We start from the raw sequence: 22,961 nt of genomic DNA, 5'->3' as shown, positions 1-22,961 counted from the left end.
GTAAAGTCAAATACCAATTTAAATAGCAGATTTTATTGCTGTATGTTTATGTAGATAAGCCTACGGTTTCCTCTGGGGTTTCTCTGGTAGAGAGAGAGAGAAACACTGACCTTCTTTTACAAGTCAGGGCACATTTGTCATGTAACCCACTAGATGCCTAAAATGCATCCTGATTCAACAAACGCAGCTCAACCCAAACCTTTCCTGTCGGTCTGTGTCTCAAAAATAAAGTAAAAGAACCAGATTTTTGAATTTCCCTATTTACTTCCAAGAAAAACCAGAACAAGAAAGCTTGACTTCCAGGAACAGGAAACCATATGCTTCTGCCAGAAGAATCCCCACTTCATTCACTCTAAAAACACCTACAAAACTCAAGGCAAAAAATGTACTGCTTTGCAAAGACTGATGTGTTTCAGGGAATAAGATTAGCTTTAATGGCTACAGCAGCGTGAAGCCAAAGCCTGTGTCCCAAATGGAACGACATTCCCTACATAGTGAACTTATTTTGACCAGAGCCCTATGGGCCCTGACTTGTCCATTCGAAAACTGAAAAATTGGGCGTGCAAAATTATTCAGCCCCTTTACTTTCAGTGCAGCAAACTCTCTCCAGAAGTTCAGTGAGGATCTCTGAATGATCCAATGTTGACCTAAATGACTAATGATGATAAATACAATCCACCTGTGTGTAATCAAGTCTCCGTATAAATGCACCTGCACTGTGATAGTCTCAGAGGTCCGTTAAAAGCGCAGAGAGCATCATGAAGAACAAGGAACACACCAGGCAGGTCCGAGATACTGTTGTGAAGAAGTTTAAAGCCGGATTTGGATACAAAAAGATTTCCCAAGCTTTAAACATCCCAAGGAGCACTGTGCAAGCGATAATATTGAAATGGAAGGAGTATCAGACCACTGCAAATCTACCAAGACCTGGCCGTCCCTCTAAACTTTCAGCTCATACAAGGAGAAGACTGATCAGAGATGCAGCCAAGAGGCCCATGATCACTCTGGATGAACTGCAGAGATCTACAGCTGAGGTGGGAGACTGTCCATAGGACAACAATCAGTCGTATATTGCACAAATCTGGCCTTTATGGAAGAGTGGCAAGAAGAAAGCCATTTCTTAAAGATATCCATAAAAAGTGTAGTTTAAAGTTTGCCACAAGCCACCTGGGAGACACACCAAACATGTGGAAGAAGGTGCTCTGGTCAGATGAAACCAAAATTGAACTTTTTGGCAACAATGCAAAACGTTATGTTTGGCGTAAAAGCAACACAGCTGAACACACCATCCCCACTGTCAAACATGGTGGTGGCAGCATCATGGTTTGGGCCTGCTTTTCTTCAGCAGGGACAGGGAAGATGGTTAAAATTGACGGGAAGATGGATGGAGCCAAATACAGGACCATTCTGGAAGAAAACCTGATGAAGTCTGCAAAAGACCTGAGACTGGGACGGAAATTTGTCTTCCAACAAGACAATGATCCAAAACATAAAGCAAAATCTACAATGGTTCAAAAATAAAATAAACATATCCAGGTGTTAGAATGGACAAGTCAAAGTCCAGACCTGAATCCAATCGAGAATCTGTGGAAAGAACTGAAAACTGCTGTTCACAAATGCTCTCCATCCAACCTCACTGAGCTCGAGCTGTTTTGCAAGGAGGAATGGGAAAAAATGTCAGTCTCTCGATGTGCAAAACTGATAGAGACATACCCCAAGCGACTTACAGCTGTAATCGCAGCAAAAGGTGGCGCTACAAAGTATTAACTTAAGGGGGCTGAATAATTTTGCACGCCCAATTTTTCAGTTTTTGATTTGTTAAAAAAGTTTGAAATATCCAATAAATGTCGTTCCACTTCATGATTGTGTCCCACTTGTTGTTCATTCTTCACAAAAAAATACAGTTTTATATCTTTATGTTTGAAGCCTGAAATGTGGCAAAAGGTCGCAAAGTTCAAGGGGGCCGAATACTTTCGCAAGGCACTGTATATATTTCTCTCTGCAGAACTTTGACTCATGCGAACTTTGACTCATGTTAAAATGTGCTGCTTCACATTGCCAAATTTGCATTTCACCTCTGTCACTTCCATAGAGATTTTCCTTGTAATCGTATTCTAGTGTGTTCAATTCTTTGAATCGTTTAAAGCTGCAATATGTCACTTTTTGAGCGGCCAGAACGAATTCACATAGAAATGTGAGTCATAGATCTATCATTCTCATTGAAAGCAAATCTAAGAAGGGGCAAATCTGTTCTATGTGCACTATTTCTATGCATCCCTTGCTTAAGCTTAGTTTTTTGTGTTTTCCTTTAGTTTTGTACACCAGCTTCAAACAGCTAAAAATATAATATTTTTGGTTCTGGAAAATATATTTCACAGCAGTTTAGATGGTACAATGATTCTCTACACTATACTTGCTTGTTTTGTCACAAACTGAAATTAGGTGAATTATTACCATTTTGGTAACAATTTACTTGACACCCAGTGTCAAAACACGTTATGACAAGGTCATTACAACTGTCATAACACTGTCATGACCCACATATTTACACCTGTTGTGATATATATTTAGTTATTTTATGGCTGGTTATGACACCTACATAAGAGTGTCAAAACCCACATTTATTCAAATTTGTTTTTTCCATTTCAATAAGTTTCCTTTCTTTTGAAAGTTTGCTTCTTAAATCCTTTGTTGTTGTAATGAATTCTTTACAGTCATGCTTTTTTCAACATATTTTAAATAACACTGTCATGAAGCATTACGGCCATCCTGGGTCACTTTACTTGGACTAGAAAATACACTTTATGACACTGCCAAGAAGCATTATGACCATCAAGTTTAACTTTACTTGGGGGGAAGAAAACAGTTTATGACACTGTCAAGAAGCATTATGAGCACCACAATGCCAGATAATGCCATACATGCCCTTATATCAGGAGTCAGTCAAAAAGAGGGTGTTTTGCCCTGCTCCTGAAACCTGCTGCTGCGTTCATCCCAGTCATCAGTAACAGCATTGGGTTAGGTGCATGTGTGCACAATTACAATTAAATAAATATATATATATAAAACATATTGTTGACATGTAGGTTATGATGTAATAGAATGTTTGCCTTGTGTGGTAGGTTTTTACACACTTTTGTAGGCGTCGTAACCAGCCGTAAAATAACACAATAAGTGTCACAACAGGTCTAATTATATGTGTCATGACAGTGTTATGACCATATTATAAAAGTTATGACAAGTTATGTCAGCTGTTGTGACATGGTTATGACCGTGTCATAACGTGTTATGATGCTGGGTGTCAAGTAAAGTGTTACCCTGCATAGTGCATCTTTAAATGTCACTTATTTAATTCAGAGTTTATGCCTTCACGGAATCCTATTTACATTTTACAGTCAGTATAAACTGAAACCGTCAACCATCTTGACAAATGGAAACTACTTTAGCAAGTAGGCCAACCTCTGTTTCCAAGGAATATTCCTAGTCTATTCAGTTAATTAAAACATTAAACTAACCACAATACTATTTAACACAGACTCTTGAGCTCAATACGAAGTCCACAGCTGTGTAGCAGCCATAGTCCGATGGTTCACTATTACATATTTACGAACCTCATTGCATTGGCTGTTTTTGAGTTGTGGACATACAGTTGAAGTCAGAAGTTTACATTCACTTAGGTTGGAGTCATTAAACCTCGTCGTTCAACCACTCCACAAATTTCTGGTAAACAAACTATAGTTTTGGCAAGTCGGTTAGGACATCTACTTTGTGAATGACAAGTAATTTTTCCAACAATTGTTTACAGACAGATTATTTCACTTGTAATTCACTGTATCACAATTTTACATGAACTAAGTTGACTGTGCCTTTAAACAGCTTGGAAAATTCCAGAAAATGATGTTACGGCTTTATAAGCTTCTGATATACTAATTGACATCATTTATGTCAATTCGAGGTGTACATGTGGATGTATTTCAAGGCCTACCTTCAAAACTCAGTGCCCCTTTGCTTGACATCATGGGAAAATCCAAAGAAATCAGCCAAGACCTCAGAAAAAAATTTTGTAGACCTCCACAAGTCTGGTTCATCCTTGGGAGTAATTTCCAAATGCCTGAAGGCACCACATTCATCTGTACAAACAATAGTACGCAAGTATATACACCATGGGACCACGCAGGAAGGAGACGCGTTCTGTCTCCTAGAGATGAACGTACTTTGGTGTGAAAAGTGAAAATCAATCCCAGAACAACAGCAAAGGACCTTGTGAAGATGCTGGAGGACACAGGTACAAAAGTATCTATATCCACATTAAAACGAGTCCTATATCGACATAACCTGAAAGGCCGCTCAGCAAGGAAGAAGCCACTGCTCCAAAACTGCCATAAAAAAAGCCAAACTACGGTTTGCAACAGCACATGGGGACAAAGATCGTACTTTTTGGAGAAATGTGCTCTGGTCTGATGAAACAAAAATAGAACTGTTTGGCCATAATGACCATCGTTATGTTTGGAGGAAAAAGGGGGATGCTTGCAAGCCAAAGAACACCATCCTAACCGTGAAGCACGGGGTGGCAGCATCATTTTGTGGGGGTGCTTTGCTGCAGGAGGGACTGGTGCACTTCACAAATAGATGGCATCATGAGGCAGGAAAATTATGTGGATATATTGAAGCAACATCTCAAGACATCAGTCAGGAAGTTAAAGCTTGGTCGCAAATGGGTCTTCCAAATGGACAATGACCCAAAGCATGCTTCCAAAGTTGTGGCAAAATGGCATAAGGACAGCAAAGTCAAGGTATTGGAGCAAAGTCAAGGCCCTGACCTCAATCCTATGGAAAATTTGTGGGCAGACCTGAAAAAGCATGTGCAAGCAAGGAGGCAAACAAACCTGACTCAGTTACACCAGCTCTGTCAGGAGGAATGGGCCAAAATTCACCCAGCTCATTGTGGGAAGCTTGTGGAAGGCTACCCAAAACGTTTGACCCAAGTTAAACAATTTAAAGGCAATGCTACCAAATACTAATGAAGTGTATGTAAACTTCTGACCCACTGGGAATGTGATGAAAGAAATAAAAGCTGAAATAAATCATTCTCTCTACTATTATTCTGACATTTCACATTCTTAAAATAAAGTAGTGATCCTAACTGACCTAAGACAGGGAATTTTTACTAGGATTAAATGTCAGGAATTGTGAAAAACTGAGTTTAAATGTATTTTGCTGAGGTGTATGTAAACTTTCGACATCAATGTTTATGTATTCCTATTGGTTGGTTGAATTTACATATCGATAGGTGCCATACCATTGGTTATGCTTTCAGATAGGGGGAGATCACGAACATAAATTCTTCCCAGTCTGATATTAACATGCAATTGGTAGGTCAGTCCTGAAATACATACTGTATTCTATTTTCATATTTACAATGTGTACAAGCTCATTAAGTACATGTCTTGATGTATAAATGTGTACGGTGCCTGTTAGATATTGGGGGCATCCTGGGATGTGCTTTTGCATGTATTTGCTGGAAGAGCAAGTTAGCTAGCTTGCTCTAATTGTAATGTTTGCATTGGTTATTTCCATGCTAACAGACGAATCAGGAATCTACAGCCATCTAATGTGGTTCCTTGTGTCTATCGTCAGAATAAACACCAATCAACTGGGATCGCTGGCTGGAAAGTGCTTCCTTTAAAAAGCTTCCCCAGTGAAAAATGTCTGGCACCGCCAGTGAACTTTCACATAACTGTCTCACTGGCTTTGTATGTCTGCCGCTGGTGGCAAAACCCAGTTACCCCTCTGGGGATCAATAAAGTTAATTCGGCAGACACTGTGACCCAAAGACCTATTAGAAGCAAACCAAGAGTGAGAACGCAATCCATGTGTCCATTAACAATTAAAGATCATAACCCTATACGGTGGCCTACATCAATTACAGTGGGGTTCGAAATTATTGACACCCTTGATTAAGATGGGCAAAAATCACAGCTGGCTAGTTAGCACGCGCTAATAGCGTTTCAAACTTCACTCGCTCTGAGCCTTGGGGCTGTTGTTTCCCTTGCTCTGCATAGGTAATGCTTCGATGTGGTGGCTGTTGTCATTGTGTTGCTGGTTCGAGTCCAGGGAGGAGAGAGGAGAGGGACGAAAGCTATACTGTTACACTAGCAATACTATAGTGCCTATAAGAACATCCAATAGTCAAAGGTTAATGAAATACAAATGGTATAGAGGGAAATAGTCCTATAATAACTACAACCTAAAACTTCTTACCTGGGAATATTGAAGACTCATGTTAAAAGGAACCACCAGCTTTCATATGTTCTCATGTTCTGAGCAAGGAACTGAAACTTTAGCTTTCTTACATAGCACATATTGCATTTTTACGTTCTTCTCCAACACTATGTTTTTGCATTATTTAAACCAAATTGAACATGTTTCATTATCTACGTTTTGGCTAAATTGATTTTATTGATGTATTATATTAAGTTAAAATAAGTGTTAATTCAGTATTGTTGTAATTGTCATTATTGAAAATACAATGTTTTTTATTTATTTTTAAAATCGGCCGATTAATCGGTATCGGCATTGAAAAATCATCATCGGTCGACCTCTAGTAGTCACTGCTACTTTATTTCTAAGAATCTTTAGGGGTGTTATTTGTTAATCAAAATCTAGTTATTTGAGCAATCGTATTAGTATAAAATAATATAATTTCCCCATACAATATAGTTCAGTATTTAAATTATTTATTTTATACAGTCATTTTTGCTCATCTTTGTCACGGGTGTCAATCATTTCAGACCACACCGTATGTACTGCACTATTATATACTGTACCATCTTTGATGACAGAAGTCTATCGATCCATCACTGACTGACCCAACATGGAAACATGATGCGACCCTCCAGATCTACCAAACAAAGAAAAACCAGACTTCTGTTCATTAGGGCACGCAACGTAAAACGCTTGAAAACTTTTAACAACCGAAAATGAAGCGTTTGTGTCCAGACCCTCCCTGTTTCAGACCGTTTTCTTCCATTTGGTGACTAATGAACACAACTCAGAAGATACAGTTCTCCTTCACTGGCATCCCAGACCATAAGCAGAAACTCATAACAGGACTAAACACCTGACCTTTCACACACAGTGTTTAATTGAAAGTAGAGCTGGGATGATAAACCGGAAAATATCGATCACATTGCTGATATCGTTCATTACTATAAGTAGCCTATACTAGAGAAATGTGAAGTTTGAAATTAAATACGTTTCCTAATATGGGTGATTTTTAAAATGTGACAATTTCCATCAAACTAGTAGTAGTAGTTTAAAGGATCATAATTGTTATTTTTTATAAACGTATAGTTCTATTTATCGTTATTGCATCAATTCAGGCAATTTATTGCGATATGGATTTTGGTCCATATCCCCCAGCTCTAATTGAAAATACCAAAAAGAAAGACATTTCCATCCATATAAAATCCAGTTCAGTAGTCCTACTCAATACAGTAATTAAGTTGATAAGCTTTCCTTGGAGTGCTGTGGCAAACCTCCAGTCAGTTCACCCAGCTCTCTCTTGCTCTCTCTCCAACACCGCCTTGGAGCTGAGCCCAGAATCCCATAACATTTACTAGTTATATAACCCCAGGATAAAGAGGCTGTTTCTGCCCATTATTTACCAATTAAAAAACTGACAGTGTGAATGAGCCCGTCGAGGAAGAGATCAGATGCATAGGATAGCTACTTCTAGGAACTGTTAAGCTAGATGAGATACTTTGTGTTTAGCTGCATGACTAAACAAGTGTGTCTGATACTAGAAAAGTGGACATAGCCTATTCATATTCTATTCTTTAGCCTTAACCACAATGAAAGCCCAAGGGAGAGGGTGGGTGGTGGATGACAAGCTAAAATCCCCACAGCACAGGCTTCCTAAATAGGCCTTTAGGGCTGGATGGGTTGAACTCTCCTCTACAGGGCGGGTGACCAGGCTGATTGATAGTCTATTTCCCACTGGACTGGGGTTGAAGTGCTGCACGTGGAAACAAACAATGTAAAAAACAATCCGGTTAATCCGTTGATTGAGACCACTGCTGACGGTCTTACGTCGGGTCCAGATTCTCCATGCTGGGCCATGCACCATGTGAATCACCATCGATGTATTCAGCCCAAAGGAATGTGCGTCCATGCCACTGCCATTCATTGGCTCTTCTGTTTTCATTCATGCTCTGCCACTAAATCTATTGGCCATGACAGGTACATTCACAGCAAGGTTTTTTTGTTACGGCCCAGCTGAGAGAGTGGGGCTCTGGTTTTAACCTCTCGCTCCCGTCTTCCCTCAGCTCTGGGGTGAGGGAGGGCGTATAGCAGGAGAACTGGGAGTGTTTAAACAGTCTTTTCCTAACCACTCCATGTATAGTTTTATATACAGTTCCATATGTTAGATGCATATAGTGTTTTATTATTTTTACGTTTATGACTTGTGTAAATAAGAGTTCCAAATCCCAAATGGTGCTGCTTCAGCAAACACTAGAATATTACCACAGCTAATAAAGAGCTTATAAAATATGGCAGACCTGGGTTCAAATAGTATTTGAAATCGTTTTAACACTAGCTGTGGTTGCTTGAACTTGCCTTGTGAAAAAATACCAATGGAATACTCACAAAAGTGAAAACCCTGCCCAACTGGCCCTGCAGCCAGGCTCAAGTAAACACTCAACGTTACTGAAAGAAAACAAATCATATTTGAAGCTAGGTCTGATAGATGGTGTGGTTCAACTATGGTCTAAGCCAATAGTTTCAACAGAAAACATCACAGTAGTAAATTTGAGTAATTGTAACATTCGTAATTGCGATTCCAAATTAATTGATATCTCTGACACATTTAAATTCTAGAAATATAGATGGTACAAAACATCTAGTAAAAGATATGTATTAATTACCTGATAATTTGGATGGTGTAGAAAATAATCTGGACATCCGGCTACAGCCATGCTATGGAGCTATTTATCAATCTCTGTTCTTTGGGTTTTCCCATTCACTTTTGATAGATGATGCAAGAACCTGTAAAAGAAAACAGGAGAGATTAATGATTATTTAAACTAGATATGCAAAAATTTAGCTAATGGGTCCACAATAAAACAGTTTCTGATGATCTTTTACCATGATTTTTACTGTATCAAGGATAGCATACACAAGACGTTTTGGGTTAACATCTTTCTTCAGTGTGTAGCTTCATGACGGACGTGAATTAAACTAAAATGCTTCAGAAGGAAAAGGAAGTCTCAAACAGTGGAGACTAATATAGCATATCTTAACTAGAGGTCGACCGATTAATCGGAACGGCCGATTAATTAGGGCCGGTTTCAAGATTTCATAACAATCGGAAATCTGTATTTTTGGGCGCCGATTTTTTATATATATATTTTTAAATGCCTTTATTTAACTAGACAAGTCAGTTAAGAACACATTCTCATTTTCAATGACGGCCTAGGAACGGTGGGTTAACTGCCTCGTTCAGGGGCAGAACGACAGATTTTCACCTTGTCAGCTCGGGGGATCCAATCTTGCAACCTTACAGTTAACTAGTCCAACGCAATAACGACCTGCCTCTCTCTCGTTGCACTCCACAAGGAGACTGCCTGTTACGCGAATGCAGTAAACTAAGGTAAGTTGCTAGCTAGCATTAAACTTATCTCATAAAAAATAACCAATCATAATCACTAGTTAACTACACATGGTTGATGATATGACTAGATACTATCTAGCGTGTCCTGCGTTGCGTATAATCTGACTGAGCATACAAGCATACAAGTATCTGACTGAGCGGTGGTAGGCAGAAGCAGGCGCCTAAACATTCATTCAAACAGCACTTTCGGGCGTTTTGCCAGCAGCTCTTTGTTGTGCGTCAAGCATTGCGCCGTTTATGACTTCAAGCATATCAACTCCCGAGATGAGGCTGGTGTAACCAAAGTGAAATGGCTAGCTAGTTAGCGCACGCTAATAGCGTTTCAAACATCACTCGCTCTGAGCCTTGCAGTGGTTGTTTCCCTTGCTCTGCATAGGTAACGCTGCTTCGAGGGTGGCTGTTTTCGTTGTGTTCCTGGTTCGAGCCCAGGGAGGGGCGAGGAGAGGGACGGAAGCTATACTGTTACACTGGCAATACTAAAGTGCCTATAAGAACATCCAATAGTCAAAGGTTAATGAAATACAAATGGTATAGTGGGAAATAGTCCTATATTTCCTATAATAACTACAACCTAAAACTTCTTACCTGGGAATATTGAAGACTCATGTTAAAAGGAACCACCAGCTTTCATACGTTCTCATGTTCTGAGCAAGGAACGTAAACGTTAGCTTTCTTACATAGCACATATTGCACTTTTACTTTCTTCTCCAACACTTTGTTTTTACATTATTTAAACCAAATTGAACATGTTTCATTATTTACTTGAGGCTAAATTAATTTTATTGATGTATTATATTAAGTTAAAATAAGTGTCAATTCAGTATTGTTGTAATTGTCATAATTACAAATAAATAAAAAATAAAAAATTGGCCGATTAATCGGTATCGGTATTAGCGTTGAAAAATCATAATCGGTCGACCTCTAATGGAAACCCACATAGTTCTTTCTACAGGTCAGTAAACACTAGCGTAAACAGTAAACAGCTTCTAGCAGCAAACAACTCAGGTCTTAGTTAAAGGCTATGGTATGATTGTTCAAAAGTTCAAAGTTGAAACTACTGTACTCATGTGGTGTGTGGAAAGAAATTAAACCTACAGCGAACTTCCTCACTCAAAAAAGCTTTTATGTTGCTTTTCTAAATCATTCTCAAGAGCTTTTTTGACTACAATTGGCCACCTTTATCGCCCAGCCAGGTTGGTGGTGTTGATCATTCCAACCCAGATGAAAACAGATACAAAAGGTAAAAGTTGGTGCATATCAGATCATGTAGTATTTTGTTGCAACCACCGTCTGAGAATCCCGGTCAGTCAGACAAGATCACATTTAAAACTTATGAGAAACAGAAACAGCGACTGACACAATGATGCTGTTATTCCAAGCCCTTCAGCCAATACTTTGCTGGTGCTTCCTGTGAGTGTTGACATGTAGCTAAAGCCTCGTCCAATACCTGGGTCAAGACAGGAGAAAGTTCAACAACAAGTTGGACCTTTGGTCTATTTGAACATCTTAAAGTCCGTATCCTATTAACCTCTTAATAGCCTACATCTACAAATACTACAACGTGTTGAAAGCGTTCCACAGTGATGCTGGCCCGTGGTGACTCCATTGCTTCCCACAGTTGTGTCAAGTTGGCTAGATGACCTTTAGATGGTGGGCCATTCTTGATAAACACAGAAAACTGTTCAGCGCGAAAAACCCAGCAGAATTGCAGCTCTTGACACATAGAAATGTGATTGAGAAAAAGAGAAAAAAAGCTCACATTTTCAAACAGTACATTTATATTTTCCTATGGGGCTATACACTTGCCTGATTTCACTGCCAACAGCAAAATGACAACACAACGTCAAATATAAGTAGTCTAATCAAATAATTAACATCCAATCACATTAATCGTTACTCTCTTGCGGGAAACCTTCACTCTTGCGCAGTCATTTAGAAACGAAACATGACAATTTGAAAAATAAGTCACGGGAGTTTTTTGAGTGAGAATATGGAACGACTTTCGAGTAGTAAGACACGTATAAACGCAACATATACCATTAATAAGAAGGGGCTAGAAGCATTTTATATGGTGAGTTACCGAGTGGCTAGGACAGACAAGCTTAAATGTAATTCTTCCTGCTGCCGCAGATATGGAGACAATGCTGGGGGAAAAGGCCCAAAAAAACTATACAGACAATGCCTTCATCAAACAACACGGTTTCACGACGCATCAGTGACATGGCAGGACATGTTTTGAAACAATTGCTGCTTCGCATACAAATCAATATGCGTTACAGCTGGCTGGCACAGCTCCTGGTATATGTCCGTTAGTTTTATGGCGGATCAATTAGGGAAGACATCCTCTTCTGCAAACCAGGACATGAGGATATGTTTAAAGTACTGGACAGATTTGTGACATCAAATGGACTTTGGCGGTCAAGATGTGGTGATATCTGTACTGATGGCGCACAAGACATGACAGGGAGACATAGTGGAGTGGTAACGCACATGCAAGCAGTTGCTCCCGACACCACTTGGGTACACTGTAGCACCCACCGAGAGGCTATTGCTGCCAAGGGAATGCCTGACAGCTTGAAAGACGTTTTGGACACCACAGTGAAAATGGTTAACTTTGTTAATGCAAGGCCCTTGAACTCTCGTTTATTTTCTGCATTATGCAATGATATGAGCAGTGACCATGTAACGCTTTTACAACATACAGAAATGCGCTGGTCATCAAGGGGCAAAGTATTGACATCGTTTTTCGGAATTGAGAGACGAGCTATTTTCACTTGTCTGACAGCTTGCATGATGACAAGTTTCTCACACAACTGGCCTATCTGGGTGATGTTTTTTCTAGCCTGAATGATCTAAATCTAGGATTACAGGGACTCTCCGCAACTATATTCAATGTGCGGGACAAAATTGGGGCTATGATTAAGAAGTTTTTTCTGTCTGCATTAACAAGGACAACACACAGATCTTTCCATCATTGTATGATTAGTGTGTGTAAATTAACTCAAGCCTATGGACAATGCCAAATGTATATAGTGAAGCACCTGAGTGAGTTGGGTGCGCAATTACGCTGGTACTTTCCCGAAACGGACGACACAAACAACTGGATTCGTTATCCCTTTCATGCCCTGCCTCCAGTCCACTTATCGATATCTGAACAAGAGAGCCTCGTTAAAATTGCAACAAGCGGTTCTTATGTTTAATAAATGTATAGTATAGTGTGTGTGAGGCAGGCCTACAATGTTTGGATGTGCAGTAAGCCTAGACTGTCCCATGCCATGTAGTCATGGACTATTTTCAGGAATTGTCAGGATTTTCAGGCTGCCTGATTACATAAGAAAGTGAGAGTGAGACAGAGAGAGAGAGAGAGAGAGAGAGAGAGAGAGAGGTCTCCTTTTGTTAGTAGGTATCTGCTGTTAATTTATCAGCAGGGGAAATACAGTAGCACAGCATTTTCATTCAGCACCAGTTCTGCCTTCCACTCTCATCAGAACTAGAGCCAGGCAGGCCCAGGCCTTGATGCTGAGTGGAACTGACTGAACAGTTTGAGTTCCTTGAAAAAGATGTCTGTTCCACTGGGTTGCGGAGGCCCTTGCCAATAGCGTCAACAGAAAAGTAGTGGGCAGATTCCATGAGCTTTTTTCCTCATGCTGCCTCTCTCTAAGATTGACAAACGAATGCAGCAAAATCTTCTCCTCTGACTTACTTACTCTACTGACTTAAATAGAAAAACCTAGAGAAACAGGCTTGGTAGGGTGAGGTAGCAGAGATGTGAAAAAGTACAGAGCATTTTCTTGGACCCTCATCATCGCCATCTTGAGTAGTCAAGCAAACTTCAGCTTGGCAAACTGTTGTAGCCCAAACAATGAATTTATAGCTTACAACAGTTCCTCCAAGTTCCTTAAAATTAAATAACTGTGTATTTTCAGCATTACAGTCCGCCAAACCTGATAATAAAATATGAATTATCCCCAAAATAGAAAAAGCTAACTGGACATAAATTACATTAAAAGTCCTGAGCAACTGTCATCGTTTCCAATTTGTTGAGAAAGCACAGCATGAACAAAGTTTTTAACATGCAAATAATGATCCACTCATGAGTTTATCTGCAATAAAGAGCTTGGCACTTGGATCAATAGAACCACTGAATGGGCTCACTTGTAATTAGTGTGTGTGTGTGTGTGTGTGTGTGTGTGTGCGCTCTGTGTGTATGCACCGCGCTTTGAACTGCTATGTGTGTCTCAGTCCCGGCCTGTGTGTGTTGCCCCACCGACGTAAGAGCCAAGGTTAAGTTACTGTCTCAATTCATACTGTCCTGTACGGGTGATCTTGAGAACACATTGATCTCTTGCCCCTCGCCTATGAGACTTAACAGTAAAGCCCTCATCATAAAGCTGGTCTGAGAGGAGAGGCACAAAAGGTATGTGTGATAAACACTCTTTTCTGTGAGATATGGCTGGAAGGGCTTTCCTCCATGAATAAAATCAGAACATTCTAGTGTGTTCTTATGACACGTGGGGGTAAAGGGCCTTTGATTTGACTCATTCCACTTGAACAGAATAGTGATATGATTAACTGTGACCTTAACGGAGCAATTAGCCCCAAAGCATAGATCAACTAGAAAGGCTGGGGACTTTAGAGCACCGTGTGCCACTGGTACTGTACGCATCTGTACTAATTAGAGAGATTGTTGCTCAAGCTTGCATGAACAAAGAATGTAACTTCAAACCGAGCCTTAACAATGGACATCTTCATCACAGCTAGGCCTAATTATTACAGCCGTGTGAGAGCGGAGAGAGAGAGAGAGCATGCTAACTATTAGCCTTAACTATTAAAGTAAGGGGTTCTCCTTCTCCACTGGGCTCTTATTCAACAAGACAAATTTCTTCTGTCTGCTTGTGAGATTTCAAGTCAACATTTCTCCATGCCAGGGTGGGCGGGAGGGGTGCAGTCAGCGGTTTGAGGTCTATTCCTCGGGCTGTGCTCATGTTTCTCTTGCAGTTAACTCCTTCTGTTGTCTTTGTCGGTCTAGTCACACAGAGCTAGAGAACAACAGTAGGTCTATACTGTACGTGACAGTACAACTATGTTGTGACAATCAATGTCATCTTAACATGTGGTGGAAAAGGGGCACCTAACAACATAGCTACTAGACTGTATTTGGTCCTTGACGTTATGATGAGAGCTGACTGCATGCATTTCATTGGGATTCATTCTTCATGTGAAATATAGGAACTATGCAGTAGCCCTACTGTGGCAGGCTCTGGGATGGCTTGTTTGCTTTGCTTGGTCATTATGGTACAGTAACAAGTTCATATGTGCTTATTCTTTACATTCTAGATTTCAACCACACATTGACAGTCGGTGGTGAGATGGCTTGGTTTGCTTGGTACAATACAGTAAGAACTTCATGTGTGCTTACACTGTGAGGGGAAAGCTTTAATATCCTGCAGTGATTCGCACCAGAACAGAGGCAAAGCCTAGGCTTGGGATCATCAAGAGCGCTGGCTATTTAAAGTAAAGCCTAATTGAAACTGAACCAACATTTCCCTGAAGAGAAGAGATCTCCTCTTTTGCATGTCACTGCTGGTTTTAAGGCCCAGGCTGGGACCAGAGATATGGGCGTTAATGAGACTTTAGCTACCACACTAACTGCTTGGTCAGTCAGTGGCTGTGATTCCATGCAAAGTGGAATCTCTCTTGGTTAACAAGCTTCTTAAATCGAGCACAGATTTACAAACGGTGTCGTCAACATCATTGCTTCCATTAACACGGACTGAATGAAGGAATGGAACACAAAATAATTTAATTAAGACCTACACTGGTATCAAATAGGCTATAGGCCTCAAACTAGAGAACGACCGACTATGATTTTTCAACGTCGATACCAATATTGATTATTGGAGGACCAAAAGAAGCCGATACCGATTAATCGGACGATTTATATATATATATATATATGTATGTAATAATGACAATTACTACAATACTGAATGAACAATGAACACTATTTTAACTTAATATAATACATAAATAAAATCTATTTAGTCTCAAATAAATAATGAAACATGCCAAATTTGGTCTAAATAATGCAAAAACAGTGTTGGAGAAGAAAGTAAAAGTGCAATATGTGCCATGTAAAAAAGCTAACGTTTAAGTTTCTTGCTCAGAATATGTGAACATATGAAAGCTGGTGGTTCAATATTCCAAGTTCTTCAATATTCCCAGTTAAGAAGTTTTAGGTTGTAGTTATTATAGGAATTTTGACGAGTCAACTATTTCTCTCTATACCATTTGTATTTCATATACCTTTGACTATTGGATGTTCTAATAGGCACTTTAGTATTGCCAGCCTAATCTCAAGAGTTGATATGCTTGAAGTCATAAACAGCACTGTGAGCAAGCATTGCTAAGAGCTGCTGGCAAACGCAGTAAAGTTTGAATGAATGAGCCTGCTGCCGCTTACCACCGCTCAGTCAGACTGCTCTGTCAAATCATAGACTTAATTATAATAAACACAGAAATACTGGTCATTAATTGGTCATTAATATGGTCAAATCCGGAAACTATCATTTTGAAAACAAAACGTTTATTCTTTCAGTGAAATACGGAACCGTTCCGTATTTTATCGAATGGGAGGGAGGCAACCCTAAGTCTAAATATTGCACAACCTTCAATGTTATGTCATAATTATGTACAATTCTGTAAAATTAGTTCGCAACGAGCGAGGCGGCCCAAACTGTTGCATATACCCCGACACTGCGTGCAATGAACGCAAAAGTGACACAATTTCCCTAGTTAATATTGCCTGCTAACATGAACTCGATATGCAGGTTTAAAAATATTTACTTCTGTGTATTGATAATAAGAATGGCATTGATGTTTTTGGTTCAATGATTGTGCTATTTTGCGAATGCGATTTTGTTAAATCATCCCCCGTTTGGCTAAGTAGGCTGTGATTCGATGATAAATTAACAGGCACCGCACTGATTATATGCAATGCAGAACAAGTTAACCTAGTAATATCATCAACCATGTGTAGTTAATTAGTGACTATGTGAAGATTGATTGTTTTTTATAAGGTAAGTTTAATGCTAGCTAGCAACTTACCTTGGCTCCTTGCTGCACTCGCATAACAGGTGGTCAAGCCTGCCACGTAGTTTTCTCGTGGAATGCAATATAAATCGGCCATAATCGGCATCCAAAAATGCAGATTGACGATTGTTTTGAAAACTTGAAAATCACCCCTAATTAATTGGCCATGCCAATTAATCGGATAACCTCTACCTCAAACCTCTAGGTAAAAAATATGTACAAATGCCTCCAACTACAAACACCCTTATGATATGCATAACATAATGCTAAACTTAACATAGGGTAAACAGAACATCTGAAAATAGATACTTGAGCAAATTGAATGTAATATATATATATATATATATGGTCCTAAACTTCAGGAAAGTAGAAAACTGCTAACACATTCTCTTGAATAGGCCTACATTCCATTAAATACAGTGTGAGTGGGAAATATTAAACTTTTAACCTCATCTTTCTGGGCCAAGTAATTGAAGTAAAGCAGAAATCTATAAACTTCTTATGGCTCAGGCTGCCAAATATTTCCTTGTAAACGGAGTTGGTGGGTTGGGTTCTCTGGGACCTGTCTGTGTTCCCTCCTCACCTCACACTGCCCAAATGCATAGCAACCACAGGGCTATACATTCCCCTCCTTTCCAAATTGGGGCACACTTCAAAATAGTAGGGCTATTTATAGTTCTGGCCGTCCAGAATCATAACAGCAACCTGTGCAGCAGACCTGTACACAAGTCAGTCTAGTCATTACTACCCAGTACGTTTACAGCACTATGCATACAAGCCTGAGATCTGTGAGGTAGGACTGTGGACGTTGGTGAAAACATTGAAATGGGCATATAGGCCTAGATGTGTAAACTTGAAATATAAACAACTGGTGTTTCTTACAGTCTGAGCTTTCGGACAAAAATAGTATGACTAAGATCAAACTGAAGGTCAATTGCAGTTGAATTGCTTTCAATATATGAAACAGCCTAACTCTGTCCTTCCGTCTTGAAAAACAGTTCAAACACAACCACTGATAGGGCTTGGTTCTCAAATGCAAAGAATAATGGTGACCTCAAGGTCCATCAAAGATAAAGGATTAGTACTAATATGCATTGAAAACCACTTGTTGGGTGATAACCCTCAAGAGCGTGACAATCTTCTAGTGGCATTGTTTCTCCAAACAAAACAAAAAGCTTCACGGTATGTTGAGCAAACAGTAAATTATGCAACCCTGCATTCTGGCTCACCTTAAAGCCACAATCTGTGTTTCAGACCATTGATTGAACAGCAGGAAATATCCCATATTGTGCCTGAGAATACATAGGCCAGCTTCCACCTGAGTAGGTGAGGCCCGGTCTTGCAGACTGTTACGTTGTCTGCTTGCTTTACTGTCTGCCTACTAACCTACTACACTGCCTGCCTGCCACACTAGTTGCCTGCCACACTGGTTGCCTGCCTGCCACACAGCCTGCCTGCTTGCAGATCATCCTCTCCATACCACACCACATGATCGCTGGATGATATCACTGCAGTCCTCTTTGGAATGCTGGGAGCAAATTCTTTCCACATAGGCTGTTGGATTAAAAAAAGAGCAATGCCCTGAATGGTATGCACTGATTTGTAGGCCAAAGAGTAGTGATGAGAGAAGGCCCTCTGGCAGTGTGCGAGCCGGGGCACTGGCCTGTTCAGCTGTGGAGCTGAGCTGCTTGGACTATGAGTGGAAACGGGAGCTGGGCTGGATGAGAGCTGGGGCTGGGGAGCCGAGCTACCTGGGAGGGGAGCTGGGCTGAAGCTGCAGGGAAGCTGGGGCTTGAGGGGTTGGGATGGGATGGGGCAGGGACTCGGCTGGAGACGCTGGGGTTGGGGAGCTGGGACTGCGGCCGGAGCCCCTCGGGGGTGTGTACTTAGTCCCCTCCTGGTCTCCCTGTTCACCCAAGGCTGCGTGGCCAAACACAACTCCAACACCATCATTAAGTTTGCTGACGACACAACAGGCCTGATCACCAACAGCTACGAAACAGCCTATAGTGAAGAGGTCAGAGAACTGGCAGTGTGGTTAAGAGCTTGTAAGTAAGCATTTCACAGTAAGGTCAACACATGTTGTATTCGACGCATGTGACAAATAACATTTGATTTGAAGGACAAAGCGAAAACAGGTTTTTAGAAATGTTTGCAAATTCATTACAAATAAATAACAGAAACACCTTTTCCATAAATATTCAGATACTTTGCTATGAGACTCAAAATAGAGCTCAGGTGCATCCTGTTTCATTTATCATCCTTGAGATGTTTCTACCACATGATCGGAGTCCACCTGTGGTAGATTCAATTGATTGGACATGGAAAGGCACAGTGCATCAGAGCAAAATCCAAGCCATCGGGTCAAAGGAACTGTCTGTAGTAGAGGTCGACCGATTAATCGGCATGGCCAATTAATTAGGGCCGATTTCAAGTTCTCATAACAGTCTGTATTTTTGGGCGCCGATTATATTGCACTCCACGAGGAGACTGCGTGGCAGGCTGACCACCTGTTACGGAGTGCAGCAAGGAGCCATGGTAGGTTGCTAGCTAGCATTAAACTTATCTTATAAAAAACAATCAATCTTAACATAATCACTAGTTAACTCCACATGGTTAATGATATTACTAGTTTATCTAGCTTGTCCTGCATTGCATATGATCAATGCGGTGCCTGTTAATTTATCATCGAATCACAGCCTACTTCGCCAAACGGGTGATGATTTAACAAGCGTATTTGCGAAAAAAGCACTGTCGTTGTACCAATGTGTACCTAACCATGAACATCAATGCCTTTCTTTCCTGCGTTTGCCAGCAGCTCTTCGCTGTGCTTCAAGCATTGCGCCGTTTATGACTTCAAGCCTATCAACTCCCGAGATTAGGCTGGCAATACTGTAGTGCCTATAAGAACATCCAATAGTCAAAGGTATATGAAATACAAATGGTATAGAGAGAAATAGTTCTATGATTCCTATAATAACTACAACCTAAAACTTCTTAACTGGGAATATTGAAGACTCATGTTAAAAGGAACCACCAGCTTTCATATGGTCTCATGTTCTGAGCAAGGAACTTAAACCTTAGCTTTTTTACATGGCACATATTGCACTTTTACTTTCTTCTCCAACACTTTGTTTTTCCATTATTTAAACCAAATTGAACATGTTTCATTATTTATTTGAGACTAAATAGAATTTATTTATGTATTATATTAACTTAAAATAAGTGTTAATTCAGTATTGTTGTAATTGTCATTATTACAAATATATAAAAATCGTCCGATTAATCGTCATCGGCTTTTTTTGGTCCTCCAACAAATCGGTATCTGTATCAGCGTTGAAAAACCATAATCGGTCGACCTCTAGTCCGTACAGCTCCGAGACAGGATTGATTTGAGGCACAGATCTGGGGAAGGACACCAAAAATTTTGGCCAGCATTGAAGGTCCCCAAGAACACAGTGGCCTCCATCATTTTGGAACCATCAAGACTTCCTAGAGCTGGCCACCCAGCCAAACTAAGCAATTCTGGGAGATGGGCCTTGGTCAGGGGGGTGACCAAGAACCTGATGGTCACTCTGAAAGAGCTCCAGAGTTACTCTGTGGAGAAGGGAGTAGCTTCCAGAAAGACAACCATCTCTGCAGCACTAAACCAATGGTAGAGTGGCCAGATGGAAGCCACTCCTCAGTAAAAGGCACATGACAGCCCGCTTGGAGTTTGCCAAAAGGCACCTAAATGACTCAGACCATGAGAAACAAGATTCTCTGGTCTGATGAAACCAAGACTGAACTCATTGGCCTGAATGCCAAGCGTCACGTCTTAAGGAAACCTGGCACCATCCCTACGGTGAAGCACAGCGGTGGCAGCATCATGCTTTGGGGATGTTTTTCAGTGGCAGGGACTGGGAGATCCTTCATGAAAACCTGCTGCAGAGCACTCAGGACCTCAGACTGGGGCAAAGGTTCACCTCTCGAACAGAAGAACAACCCTAAGGACACACCCAAGAAAATGCAGGAGTGGCTTCGGGACAAGTCTCTGAATGTCCCTGAGTGACCCAGCCCGAGCCCGGACTTGAACACGATCAGGCATCTCTGGAGAGACCTTTAAATAGCTGTGGAACGACACTTCCCATCCAACCTGACAGAGCTTGAGAGAATCTGCAGAGAAGAATGGGAGAAACTCCCTACATTAGGTGTGCCAAGTTTGCAGAGTCATACCCTAGAAGACTCGAGGCTGTAATCGCTGCCAAAGGTGCAACAAAGGGTCTGAATACTTAAATAAAATGTGATATTTCAGTTTTTTATTCAAAGTCAAGGGATCTGAATACTGAATAATTTCCGAATGCACTGTAATAACAATAATAATAATAATTCAACGGTTATGACGGTTATGTTATTTTTGTGAAGGTCTTCATCCATAATCGTCAGTTACACTATTATATGGTAATTGTGCCAGCCCTATTAAGGGCCACATTATGAACCATCCAAATACCAATAAGAGCTCACACAGTTTAAAAAAAATGTCCTGCCTCCAAGCAGTGACGGTTGCAAGAGCAGCGTGTGAAATTCAACTGAACATACCTCCTCCCTCCCAAGACCCCATTGTTTCATTCTCACACCTAAATGACATATGTAACATCCAACTGACACTCACATGCACAGACTCAGGATTGAGGAGACTGCTGCAATGGTAGGAAGCGCCAAACAGTGTATAAGATGCTGTTCTTTAGGGTTCATGGGCATCTGTCTTATCACTAACCTACATCATCATGTCCACATTGATCAGGGCAAATGACAAGAGGTTTAGGCGCAAACAACTGAAGAAGAGATGTAGCCTTGTATTTTCCAGCAGTATTTCAAGCTGTACATGGAACACCATTTAGAAATCTGAAGTCAAGCCAGAACAGAGCAGTCCAATGTCGCTGGAAGGCGCACCGTCATGCAAAATTCATAGTTTTTAGGAAGATGTTGGTTTGGGACTGCCTGCCTCTCTACAGTAAGGTGACGGTGTAACCTATTTTTAAGGTAGAAGCACTCAAAGGATATGTCAAATGAATTATGAAAACAGTTTGCTGAGAGACGTGTCTTGAAGGGATGACAACTACTGGAATGCCAGCATTTTTTCAACGTTTCATTTGCTGTGCATGGTAGGCTAGATAAGAAAATCCAGCCAGATACCACAACTTGATAAAAATTGTTGTCACACCTCAGTAGATGCGCTTGTTTCACATGTTGATTCTTCATTGAATGGAAGCTTCATTATTTCGGGCCAGCAGCGTAAAGAAGGTTATAAGAGAGAGTCTGATGTCACCGTAGAGGGCTGAACAGCAGAAGTCTCTAAGAAAGGCTTTGGGAGACATGGACAATCGCTAATTGGATGAGGATTTCATTGGGCCGGCTGGAAGAAATGACCTTATGCAATGTGCATAATGAATGGCTTGGACGGGAAGGAGATGTTATGTTTGTGCACAAGCCTGCTGCCAGGGTGGGCTATGGCTAGGCTATTTTAGTTTTTATTCAACTAAGAACTCAAGCTTTCATCTAAGGGACGTGTTATTCAAAAAGTTTAAATAAGATCAAGAAGTGTAAGTAGAATAAATGATTATTTAGGCCACAGTGCAATGGATCAGACTGATCATCTGGACATATGAGAGTTTCTAACTAACATTGAATAGCCTACATGAGTTATGTAATAAACATGGTATAAACAATAGGGAATTTAGGCTTCATGAGGCTAGAAGAGAAAAGGAAGAACAGGCTTGCTGTATCTATGGCCTTCGTAATTTTCAACACAAACCACCCCTTGACAAACGTCATTTTATCAGAAACCCCCAATCCCTATGATAGTAGGGCCTTATAAAATCTGGTGTATTTTGTACCCGATTCCATTTAGTTGTACCCCCAAATTACATTTTCTCAGTTTGGTTTTTCTAGGTTTTCTTTTTTCCAACAACAGAAATCACAACAAAATAGGATGTTCTAAGTCCACCACAACGCTAAACCTGTTAACATTGAAATGTTTGTTCCAGGAGAAATATGAAAATCATACGCATAACCATGGTAGCAATTGAAAGTGAACAGTTTGCAGATTATGTGTAGAACTGCAGCAAACCATTGAGATCACGTATAGTTTGCTACTGTACAGCCACTGCGTTCCAAGTTAGGCCTTTATCAGTTCCCAAATATGCCATTTTCAACC

At 40.5% G+C, this 22,961-nt stretch overlaps 1 protein-coding gene across 4 annotated transcripts in view; it reads right to left on the bottom strand.

Annotated features, from left to right (window-relative positions):
• LOC110485935 (growth factor receptor-bound protein 10) overlaps positions 1-22,961 on the bottom strand; it is an 81,738-nt gene that overhangs the window by 54,494 nt on the left and 4,283 nt on the right. For 2 of the 4 annotated variants that reach the window (XM_021557198.2, XM_021557206.2), the window contains exons 1-2: positions 8,928-9,048; positions 6,828-6,901 (exon numbers count right to left, since the gene is read on the bottom strand). In XM_021557198.2, coding sequence (XP_021412873.1) covers positions 6,828-6,830 — 3 coding nt within the window. In that variant the 5' untranslated portion in view covers positions 6,831-6,901; positions 8,928-9,048. Of the gene's footprint in view, positions 1-6,827; positions 6,902-8,927; positions 9,049-22,961 lie in introns of those variants that run through there. The other 2 variants (XM_021557181.2, XM_021557189.2) reach the window with 1 other exon arrangement.

Source organism: Oncorhynchus mykiss, chromosome 2, assembly GCF_013265735.2.
Source record: "Oncorhynchus mykiss isolate Arlee chromosome 2, USDA_OmykA_1.1, whole genome shotgun sequence".
NCBI lineage: Eukaryota > Metazoa > Chordata > Actinopteri > Salmoniformes > Salmonidae > Oncorhynchus > Oncorhynchus mykiss.
Note: the sequence above shows the minus strand (reverse complement) of the source record. Positions and strands in the feature narration are given on the sequence as shown.